Here is a 12,466-nt window from a genome sequence, read left to right as displayed (position 1 = left end):
CTCATCAATTCATTATTTGGCCACCAGGAGATAGAATAGAATGTGGGGGCCAGAACAGACCAATCCAGTGTCCAAAGGCTGTTTGATTGAATCCATTAACCCGTACATATCCATTTCCCTTCCCCATCTTGATTGCTGTGACACCGGATATTTGATAATATCCAGTGATAATAGTTGTATCTAGGTTGTGACATATAAGATGTAGTAAAGGGATTGGTCACACAGTAGGGATGACCGTAATGAATCAGCATTGGTGGTTGTTTCAGCAGTAGCCATTTTACCATCAAAGTGAACCTTGGTATATTTTTACCCCTATATGAGATATTTTCCATCCCAACCACTGAATGAAAGTCAAAGTATGTTACTGAAAACACTACATGATATATGACATCCAACTCTAAGCCATGACATTGAATAATAAACCCTGCTGCACTAATGGAGGTGACTTTGGTGATAAATAGGGGCCAAAGGATGACTTACTGGTGCTGGAAACTTCGACTGGGAATGAGTCCGGCCAGCGTCTGATCTTCCTCACCCTCCCGGAAGGCTTGCCACCAATTTGGGTCTTCCTGACTGATCACATGTAAAATATCACCCTTCTGGAAGCTAATCCCCAGTTCTCGACATGGGATGTATGCATCTTCCTCAGGGTCATAATCAAAGTGAGCCTTTACATGCATCTGGAAAAATGTGGGAAACATTCTCATAAGTAATTACATGCAGCAATGTACGACGGAAAGTTAGGATTGCAAAATAAACATATTTATAATGAATCCTAAACTTCCTTGGGCTATGCACCGAGTTTTGGGCTGGCTCAGAAGAAAATAAATAAATTTCTCTTAAAACAATCATCATATCTTAGGGCATGCTCCATTCAAATAAAGCACAGATCACTCCTACGAAACAAAAGCAAAGGAGTGACCCCTTTTATACAAATCGAAGTGGAAATCTCCTGCTTGTTAAATTTTGTTTATCTATGTAAAGAAATTTGCCTGTATTACTTTTTTCTAGAGCATGAAAAATGCCTCATAAAAATATCAACTTAAAAACTAGTAATTAATCACATTCATGTATGTTGCAGTGGTCAAGGCCTTCGATGGGAGCCCTAGGCACATGGACCCCTTTGCCCATTGTTTCAACCCCACATTTTACCTATCTGCCACAGGCATAGACTAGAGCACCAATGGCAATATTGAAGTCCAATGTTTCTTTACTTCAGTCATACATGTATAACAAGAATTGGCCTTTAAACATGAATAGGTCCTTGCCAATTCATGTACATGAAAATTTGTCTTAAAATTGTTTTAGCAGAATATTTGAATAAGAAGTTAATTGGTGTAAAAATATGTATGTAATTTATTCTACCATTTTCATTTTATTTGCTATGATATTGTTCGAGGGAATACAGGTATTTAATTTACCAAGAAAAATACTTACTATTGAGTATTTTTTCCCACATCAGACATAGAAAATGGTAGCCTTTATTACAAATTTCATTAATAACACTGATTTTAACCAGTCGTAAGCAATAGAGTTCAAATATTTTCTTGACACTACGTCCCAAAAAAATTTTTTCAATTGTTAATCTATACAATGCAGCACATTTAGTTCCTTCAATCACGCATAGTGCTGCTGTGAAACTTAAATGCATTGGGCTAACGAGGATGTTCCCCCTATGCTTATACATTCTCTCTCTCTCTCACAGCTAACTCAAGAGTCTATGGGAACTCAACTGTAAGCAGAATGAGTGTGTTGTAAAGGCATAGAAAATAGTTGGCTTTAACACAATTCTTAATTATATCAAAATAATAACAGAAAACAAGCATGGCTAAATTTAGCAGTAGTATATAGGGGAGGCGACTGACAGCTGATGTCATTTGCATCTAAATTTAGAATAACTGTATGAGATCAAAAGAGAGCAGATTGTCATTGATTGTCGCGTTTAAACTTAAAGCTGTGAATCACGCTTCAGAACATGGAAACAAGGCTTGGAAAGCAGTTTGGTCCATCTCTGTCTGAGGTGATGATATGGACATGGAGAAAGCAGCAGAAAATTGATTCAGTGAATGAAGATAGGAGTAAAAAAAGACTTGGTGTTCATGTACCCCTAATGGCCAAAGCTCAAGGAACATGTTCAGAACTGAATAATAAATCACAGGAAGAATAGGATTACTGTTTTAACAAAAATAATTTTAAGTAAAGCAAGGAAATTAGTGATAGGTGTGCGCATTGTTGATTTTTCTGGGACATTATTATGGTGGGAAGGATTTACAAGAGATTTTGTCTCTGCATGCATATCAAAACTACAATAGCACAAGAACGACCGCTTGAATACAAAGGAAAGCTTTTAGGATTCCACGGTGCACATAATAAGTATATGATTTTAGCAGCATTGATGATGAACTTCTGGGATTCTAGGATGAGTAAACACTTATATAGTTGCTAGTTTTTAAATGTAACAATTCTAATTTCTTCCCAAAAAGTGTTAGCATTAAAATATGTACTTATCTATCTGATCCAAGCTTTTTTTACATTTATAACTGAAAAATCAGTGTATCTTATGGGCCAGCAAATATGGTTAATTAAAAATAGCAATTTTCCACAAAAATAAAGTTTAATGCGACCAGTTTCAATGTTACTACATCATCATCAGGTGACAGTTAAACCTCAGAGTCCAGTATATATATGATTAAAGGCAAGTAAGGGGAGGGTGGAGGAAAAGAGGGGAAGAGGGGGGAACGTGGAAGGCAGCATGGGTGACTATGTGAGTGGGGGGGGGGCGGGAAAGGGTTGGGGAAGACAAGGTGCAAAGACCCTAGGAGTCCGGAGAGCCCGTCGTGGCCGAATGGAGGGGGGTGTCTCGTTGAGGGTGTCCCTCGGTGCGGCGCCATGATCGGGGGTTTTCCCCATGGTCGTGGTCTGGGAGCAAGGTATCAATACACAAAGAAGCACTGAGTTAAAGGGTAAAGATTGGGATCACTGTATAGTTTTAAGGGGGTGCCCTAGTGAGGTTTTAGGGAAAGGGTGTGGGAGGGAATGTTATCACTTGCACATGCCGAATAGGGGGGGGGGTTTGGTTTGTCCCGCAGCGGTGAACCTTCCCTCCTCGTCCGTGAGGAAAGGGGGTGGGGACTCGGGGTTTGCCACTTTGTCCGGGAAAGCATGGTTTCCGTGTGCAGAGGGGGGGAAAGGAAGGAAATATCCAGTGAGTAGGGGACAAGGGGTCACTGGTCACATGTATGTCGTGGGAAGGTGATGGAGAGGAGGGGGGAGGGTGATGATAAAATTTGGACTTCCTTGATCAGCTCCAAGTCCTTGCAATGTAAGATTTCAAGCTGTTCCATGGCATCCAGCTTCCTTCCTTTTTCCAAGTCGTGAAGCACTTTGAATTCGAAATTGCAGAAATGGTTAGAATCATGAAGATGTTTGGCAAATAAAGAGTTGGTATGACCTGTAATGTAGCCTTTCCTATGTTCCCCGATACGTGTCGAAAAACTCCTGCCTGTCTGACCAATGTAAATGGCCCCACACTCACACCAAATACTCTCTGCTCACCGAATACTCACTCTCCAGACTCCTAGGGTCTTTGCACCTTGTTTTCCCCAACCCTTTCCCTCCCCCCCCACTCACATAGTCACCCATGCTGCCTTCCACCTTCCCCCCTCTTCCCCTCTTTTCCTCCACCCTCCCCTTACTTGCCTTTAATCATATATATATACTGGACTCTGAGGTTTAACTCTCACCTGATGACGATGTAGTAACATTGAAACCGGTCCCATTAAACTTTAATTTTGTGGAAAATCGCTATTTTTAATTAATGATGATATTCCACCATATCACGCCTGAAACGTCTCTTTTTATTTAGCAAATATGGTAATATAACCAGGATGTATTTGTTCAGATCATGGATTTTGAGAGAGCATTTTATAGATTAAATTTGGTAGAATTAGTGAATGCAGTGCAAAAGATGGGAGCAGACTGAAGGGATGAGTGATTTATTCAGAATCTCTGCATGTCTCACACTGCACAGGTCTGGGTATTGGAGAGAGAGTACGGATTTGGCACTGTTATGTGATGGGATAAGACAGGGTTGTCTATTATCTCTGGTACTTTTCTATGTATACACAGGAGGAAAGGTAAGAAGGCATGTGAAAAGCTGAAGGTAAGAATGAAGTGGGGTACAGAATCCTTAAAATTAGATTTGCAAATGATCAAGCTGTTATTGGACAGACCACCAAAGGGCGGTATTTAAAAAAAATTATTGTAAGAGATATGGTATGAGAATCAATGCAAAAAACAAAAGTAATTAGGTTTCTGAGATGTGTAAAGGATAGGATGATTCAAGTTTGAGGGCATAAACTGAAGCAGGTAGGATGGTTCACCTTCCTGGGAGGTGTTTTGCATAAAGATGATTCAAATAGTCAGCACATTGTATAGAAGAAGGATTCCTTTATGCCAAGAAGCTCTCAGAAAGAGAATATAGTTGATGAAAAAGATCTTGAGAAAGGGTATAGTGAAAAGATAAGTAACAACTTTGATTTGAAAACCCATTTCATTGGTGTGGAAGCATGGTCCTTGAGGCAAGAGGATAAAGCAGGCATTGGAGGCTTTTCAGATTTGGGTTTAAGAATGATGAGAATTCTAGGCAGGAAATACATGTGAAGAGATGAAGAAGGGCTTACTGTGATTCAGGGGGTTTTGCTGGGCATTCAAAATGCAGCATTAACTAGTCAGTTTGTCTATCCAGTGCCTATTTCAACCAGCAGACTACTATTGATCATAAGAGAAGATAGGAGATTTCAGTTGTTTCAACTACTTAATACTAAAAAATTAAATAAAAGAGTGAAAATACCATTTAAATCCAGTTAGAACTCAAGGGTTTGTACATCACTGAAATAGAATTGAAAAAGCAACGGAATGGCCATCTCTCGGCCAGGGATTAGCTCACCAGGGTGTCCCGCGTTGTGGGAGCAGGGGGGGGTGGCCTCGGAAGGGCCCTGCCATCGGTAATCATGGGTTGCAGGGGCGGATGCGTCTGAGCTGGCACCAGCAGAAATGTCAGCGTGCCCGACATTGCCGAGAGCAAATCACACACGTCGTTCACGGACTTCCCTCGCATCTCCACTCCATTCACCTCAAGGATCTCATCGCCTTCCCGCAGCAATCCAGATTTATCGGCAGCACCTCCACGAACAATCCTTCCAATGACAACCGCTTCACCTTCATTACGAACAGTAGCACCCTGCAAGCAAAAAGACATTTTTGAAATCCAGTGCATTTGTCCACTTACAATGTGTCCGAATTTCATGTGAACATATAGACATGCACACATTTTGCCGAGCAAATGCATGGATGAACTTGATTGATTGATTGATTCATGTTTATTGGTTCCTAAAAGACATGTTTGAGACATATGGGACACGTTACATAGCTTGCAAATATTCCAGTTAGACCCAAAAGCAATTGGAGTTTGAATACAATTGATAGTCACAAATAAAACAGGAAATAGGAGCAGTAACAGCATACATAAGAATAAAATTATTTATCAGCAGAGAGAGACATGAATTCATGCACAGTATAGAATTAATATTGGCACAGGAAATGATAAAGTTTAGATTTAAATTTCGACAAAGTTTCTATTTTCCTTAGTTTTCTCGGGGAGTTCTAATGCTTTCAGGAATCAGACACCAGCATGACAAGGGTTCTTAGCAAACATAGCAATGTATCAAGGGCAGTTATCCTGAAGTCATTACACCATCTTGTGCTGTACCTATGCACATCAGCATTGGTTATCAATGTGAACATGCCTTGGTTTTGCTATACAATAATAATAGCATGGAAAATATACATAGAGGGGCTAGATAACATTTTGAATTTCTTAAAGTAAGGTCTACAACTGCATGCCTTTGGACCTTGACCTAGGGTTCTCCCTAAGAAAGAGACATTTCAGGCGTGATGTGGTGGAATATCATGATTAATTAAAAATTGGCAATTTTCCACAAAATAAAATTTAATACGACCGGTTTCAATGTGAATACATAATCGTCAGGTGATGTCACATCTCTCTGCCCACTTTTGCAGCCCAAAGAGGCGCATGGAATGCTGTGAGTGCCCCCCATGGCAATGCCATTGTTCAGTCGACTATGAATGAAAACATGATAAACTGAGAGAGCCTTACCATCATCAACCATGGCCACAATTTTCCTCAGGAAGTAACAACCTACAGCAATTCTAGGGCTTATTTCATCAACTTGAGTTTCCCAGGGTAAAGTCATAGATATTCATTGGTAGAATTTATGCAGAATGACTATTTAAAATCAATAACAAAAGATGTCATTATATCTGCTCAGTGTGTTCCGTATTATTAATTTGCGAAATTCAGTGAATTTCCCATTCATTTTCCAAAATATTCCCTGACTTAAAAAACTGTTAAGGAACACTGTCATTTCCCACAGTGTACACTTTGGAGTGTGGCACTGTTAGAGAGGCAAAGACTGGGTTTTACTTATATGACTTTACTTAAAGGTTTACAGATTTTCCATTCATAGTGTTGTCTCAGATGAATGTGAGGCTTTGCTCGAAGGTTGTTTCAAAGGTTTTTGAGAGAAATAGCAAACAAATCTGGAGCAAGAATATCAGAAAATGTACCCACAATTTAAGCAAAGACAAATTGACATAAAATAAGGGTTTGCGTGAATAAATTTAGAAATTCAGTGAAGATAAAATTATACATGCAAATATTTTCCAAAGTTTGTCACAAAAATTATTATTACAGTTGTTTCAACTTTTTGCAAGGTCTCTAGAGAAGTGTAAATAGCAGAAGAAATGTAAGAAATTAGGGATTTTACTGTAGTAATCTTAATACAGACTATTAATTTATGGGATAAAATTATAATAGCCAAACACTTCAATGCATTGTAAATTTTTAGACTCTCTGGCATTGGAAGCATTGTGCGCAATAATCTGCAGTAGAAAATTACAATTATTATCAATGTGGAATATATTTCATCCCATAAATTAAAGCCTACCTCAACAATTTGTATTTTAAATGTATGTATTAATTACCCCTCAACTCTGTTTCATGAATAATGCAAGTATGAAATTTATAATGAGAACAAACTATTTTACATGGAAATTTTTTGTTGGATTTGTGTGAAAACCCCATCTCTCTAGGATTTGCAGTTGTTCTGCCATCTCTATAAATATGGCATTGAGCTACGTGCAAGCAAGCAAGCACGTACTTACCAGTGGCTCATTGGTTTTCTCGATCTTGATGATTTTGATGTCCTCATCCACATAGTGGGAGGCAGAGGAGGCACTCTCGCTGCCGTGGGGGTGGTGAGTGGACGAGCGCAGCGAAACAGAGGAGGATGCGGCCATGGTATTGACGGAGGGTGTGCTGATGGGCGGGAGCGCCATGGACGCAAGCATAGGAGGAGGTGCTGCATCTTCGTTCAGGCACCGCGTTAAGGCAAGCCCATCATGGGCCTGCAGGAGACCCTCCGTCTCGTAGCGCGTCAGCAACTCAACCAGCTCGGCGGCATCCGGCAGCGAGCAAGGCTGCAGGCACTCCACACACTGCAAAATGGCGATTGGGAGGTACTTGGTGAAGGGCCACGCATGACAATGGTGAGTAGCCAAATACGTTGATAAGAAAAGATTGAACGACCAGTGTTGCATAAAGGAATATTTCAATCAGTTCCAGCATTGTAAAATAAATAGTTATAGTTTCATTGCTTTCAATTTCTCAAATATTACATCATAATCATCAATCATAATGTCTAAAATGAATAATGCTCATTCTGCCAACTGAAGCATTGATATTTATTAACAGTAACAACAAGGGAGAGTGATATGTACATGATGATAGTAGTGTACGTGACTCGCACTTTCCAGAGAATAAATTAACTTGAGATTCCAGAAAGTATCCTGTCCGGAATGCGAATCAATCAGTCTCCAAAATATCAGAATATCAGCAACAAGCATACCTCCCTGGCCAAGGCCTGGGTGTCCCCGCAAACAGGGGGCCCTGGAGGGGGTCTTGGTTGACCCCTGGGCACTCCACTGCCAGATGCCACGCGCCCATTCCACACCTCCTGCACTCGATTGTGCACCGATAGGGCTTGGCCAAATTCCTGGCTCAACAGCAGTGTCTGGACCGCTGCAACCTGCCCTTCCAGTCCACGCAAGGACAAGCTGCTCGAGGCACTCTTGCGCAGGGCTGCAGCAAGGCGTTGCAATGCTGAGGCTAACTCATTCAAACCTGGAAGGGAAGTTAGCACTCTATGAATTCACATTCCTTGGGATGAGAGTTGAGCATTAATTCTAGCCTGGTCACTTTCAAAAATGATTATTCTCGTTCTCTTTCCAAAGCTGGAAAATTTGTACTTTATTGATATTGCTCTATTCACTCCACATGATCAGCAAGCATGTGAAATAGTATAAAAATACACACTGATCTCTTTGGCAACAAAAATATTCTCTTATCCATGCAGTTAAATATATCATGAATATAATGGAAATATTTATAGAATGCCCAAAGCACAAAGTAAACACTGCCATACACATCTCCATTTCTCAAGAGATGACGCCTAAAACCTCTTTGAAAATAGGTAGGGTCAAATTAGAATAGGAAGGGACAGTCCATATTGCATAGCAATGATAACCTCTATTTATCTGTGAAACCAGTAAAATGGTGTGACAATGTTATCAGTCAATACAAAATAAAATACAGGACAAGAAGCAAATCTACCTTAGAATAACAATATTTTTAGATCATGTGATGATATTTTAACTTTTATAATTTTTTATGAAGGTTTGAGAAAAGACAGCATAATTCTGAAATATGTACTGCAGATTACTGGGTAAGGAGATGAGATCTAGTCTAAGGGAAAATACTAATTATTCAGATTGATGCAATAATTCTCCGATAATGAATACAGCCTTTAAAAATTTTAACATACTATATCAAATGCCATAGTATTTTACATTTGTCAATTCACTAATAAAGTACCTACTAGTTAAATTTCATCATTTTCCCGAAGTTAATACAATTTAATGCAATTCTTTCCTTTGAATAGATATATCATAATTAGATTTAAATCTCTGCCAAGTTAACTTTGCCCATCCCTCTTTCCAATTCAGTATCAGTTTTAAAAGATTCTCTATTTGTCACCTGGGTTTCTGCATCACTTTCTCATTTACTTCTAGTTTTCATCTCCCCTTCAATTAAATTGATCACAACATTAGTACTTCTAAATGTAATACAATGTACCTAACTGAACCGTTTCTTTATTTTTGAATCCCTTTTCCAAGTTCACAAGGTCAACCATTGATAACATCAATTTTTTGCTAAGAGTCAACTAATATCACGCTTTATGCAAAAATGTTCATGCACCCTTGACTGCAAATAATTGAAACCTCACAAAAATGTAACCCATCTATTGTCTACAAAGACTTGAATATAAAGAAATATATGTATTGGCAACTAGAAGATCTGAAAGAAATTGAACCAACCATGGTAAGCCAAAAGGCAGTAGAGAAATTAAAATCAAAGTATACCTGAAATGATAGGGGGGGGGGGCATGTTAGCCCAGTGGGTAGAGTTCTGAGCTTCTGACTGGATGGCCCAGGTTAAATTTCTGGGAATGCCTCAACTGACCAGAGTGACTTTTCCGGTACTAGATCTACCAGGGAAACCAGAGGCAGCAGAGGGAAACGAACTGCCCCCATTCATCACCACAATGTGTAAATCGCACATTCCAAATAGGGTGCAGGACAAGGTGAGCTCTACTCTCACCCATCAATTGAACCTTTTGGTAGATGAGAGTGGTTGGTGGTGGCGTGATTGAATGAAGAAAGATGGCAACGGTAAATGAAGATAGCAAAAACATTAAGCTAGAAAAAAATTGTAAGAAGAAAACCTTGAGATAACAGATTAAGTCCTTAAGAAGTAGAAGACAGGAGAAGAAACAAACATTTAGAGAAGTGAGGAAGGGCAGAAATTATAGAAAAGAATGGCATCTACCAAAGGATGAAAAAGGCTAGAGATAAATTGATGAAGAGCCTGTATAAAAGCACAACCTAGTTCAGGGAAAAGCAGAAGCTGCAAGCAGACTCGTGAGACACTTCTACTAACTTAGAGCAAACATCAGTGCTGTTTGGGGGTGACAAGAGAGAAATTCTTATTTCAGATGATGGAGATAGTGCCAACAGAAGTTAAAATTAATTTCATTCAATATAACAGAGTGAGGTATTATTTAAAAAAGAGTCAATGATGAAAAAAAATTAATGACTTTATGATTTGATAAATAAGTTCAAATTTGGATACCTCATCCTTATTACTCATGCCGAAATATCTGATAACAGATATGATAAGGATAAGAAAAAATATTAACATGCCAAACTGTTGGATCAAAGTTGTTAGTTTGTTCTAATCATGATTTGTGGGAGATTAATTATTGCAGGTTTTTCATGACATTTAGAAGGTAATCCTAGTCAACCGGTGGTCTCACGTTTTGTCATTTGACTGTCTTTATCTAAGATAACCCCTGGCTTCATGCAACTTTAACATTAACTAATGCAAAATGGAAGCCAATGGGATGCAATGATAATGCATAATATTAATCGCAGAATCAATGAGTAATGATACCTATTTCCTTTCATCTTAATGACACATACATATGGTTATCGCTAAAAATAAAAAAAAAACAAGGGCACTAGGTCGTGGCTTACTTATGACCCGATGCAAGGGATACTGTGCTTCCGAGTCCCTTTCACTGATATCTTCAGAACAGTAGCCATCATTGACATGCCCCGAGGAAGATGGGGGTCCGCGCAAGGAAGACGATGTTGTCTGTTGTCCAGGGGGCCTGCTCTCAAGTGCGTGAAGCTTGCGCGAGTCCCTCAAGGAGGAGCGCAAGAATTCCCGCTCCGCAGCAGCTCGTTCCTCCTCTTCCTTCCTCTTCCTCAGAGCCTCCTGGTGGTATAAGATTGAAACAGTGAACTAAGCAGAAGTCATTGTCATTACAGAAGAGGGCACCCGCTGGTGTCATCTAAGCCAATTTAGCTCCTTCATTGGGACGCAAGGGTGTGAGGCCAATGATTAAATGAGAGGGTCTTCAGAAATTGCATTTCTTAGCCAGCTGGGTGCAATGTTTCTCTTGGAGTAGAGCATCAACATAATGGAGAAATCAATAGAATGCATGTGAAATATGAACACCCTGCGTAAATTCAACAGCACTTTATTCTTAGGAAGATATTTGCATTTAAACCCATTTTGAAAGCATCCATCCCAACAGAAAAAGAAGACCACATTATTAGTATCCAGATAATATAATGCATGCGACATAAAAACTCATGACTTGATATTATTCAAATAGTTTTTTTTATAAATAATTGTGACAATTTTGCCCCCATTTACATTTCCCCTTTGTATCATGGCCTGTTGATCAATCCTGCAATAATATTTTTAGATGTTGTTATGACCCCAATAACCTTCACCACAATATGACAACTGTTCTATCTATGTATTGGGAGTATTTATAATTGCCTTTATAGTAAATAACACATGTATGCATGCATTAAGTTGAGTATATATCCAAAATATAATATTTAGTGATTGCGGTTCATTCAAATTGATCAAAATAAAATAAGTTAAAATGCATAAAAAGGAGAAATAACATTTCAAACAATTTTTTTTCCTCATGTGCTTTCACATCTTATTTGGATTGCAAAGCAACACATCACAGAAAATCATTCACATGATATTTTCAATGCAACAAGTGAATTTCAGTGAGTTCATTAAAATATATTGTATTAGTGAAACGTTTAGCCCAAGTTTTCCCCTCCTGGCTTCCCAGACAGCTGCTGCTGAGGGAGGCGACAATTTCTATGAGCGTTCAATGAAACCTTGCAAACATTTTTCCTAGTGTTGATATTTTAGAGAGCTTTGGCTCACACCACATCAACCCTTTCCTTGACAGCTAAACTTGCCAAAGAGGTCAATTATGGAATCCATTTTTCCCTGACACCGAGTAATGAAAATTTCAATGAAATATTGTAATTCAACAAGTTTTTTTATACATTATGAATAGGGCTGATATATATATATATATATATATATATATATATATATATATATATATATATATATATATATATATATATATACATATATATATATACATATATATATATATATACATATATATAAATATACATACATATATATACATATATACATACATATAATATATATACTATATATATATATTTAGTATACTATTTATATTGAAACAGATATAAGGAAAAGGGATAGGAACACACATAAAAGACGAACACAGGAGAGGTGGGGAAGGCAAATATTTTTACATTCGTGATCTGCTTGATTCCGCCTTCCACACCTCTCCTGTGTTAGGTCCTTTATGTGTGTTTCTATCTCTTTTCCTTGTATTTGTTACTATAT

The 12,466-nt window shown here is 38.5% G+C and overlaps 1 protein-coding gene across 1 annotated transcript in view; it reads right to left on the bottom strand.

Moving 5' to 3' along the window:
• sdt (MAGUK p55 family member stardust) overlaps positions 1–12,466 on the bottom strand; it is a 401,178-nt gene that overhangs the window by 11,387 nt on the left and 377,325 nt on the right. The window contains exons 9-13 of the mRNA XM_071589207.1: positions 10,735–10,978; positions 7,989–8,263; positions 7,246–7,578; positions 4,949–5,242; positions 481–680 (exon numbers count right to left, since the gene is read on the bottom strand). Coding sequence (XP_071445308.1) covers positions 481–680; positions 4,949–5,242; positions 7,246–7,578; positions 7,989–8,263; positions 10,735–10,978 — 1,346 coding nt within the window. The remainder of the gene's footprint in view (positions 1–480; positions 681–4,948; positions 5,243–7,245; positions 7,579–7,988; positions 8,264–10,734; positions 10,979–12,466) is intronic.

This window comes from Hetaerina americana, unplaced genomic scaffold, assembly GCF_022747635.1.
Source record: "Hetaerina americana unplaced genomic scaffold, ioHetAmer1.1.p SCAF_34, whole genome shotgun sequence".
In the NCBI taxonomy this organism is placed as follows: domain Eukaryota; kingdom Metazoa; phylum Arthropoda; class Insecta; order Odonata; family Calopterygidae; genus Hetaerina; species Hetaerina americana.
This window is presented reverse-complemented; position numbering and strand designations above follow the sequence as displayed.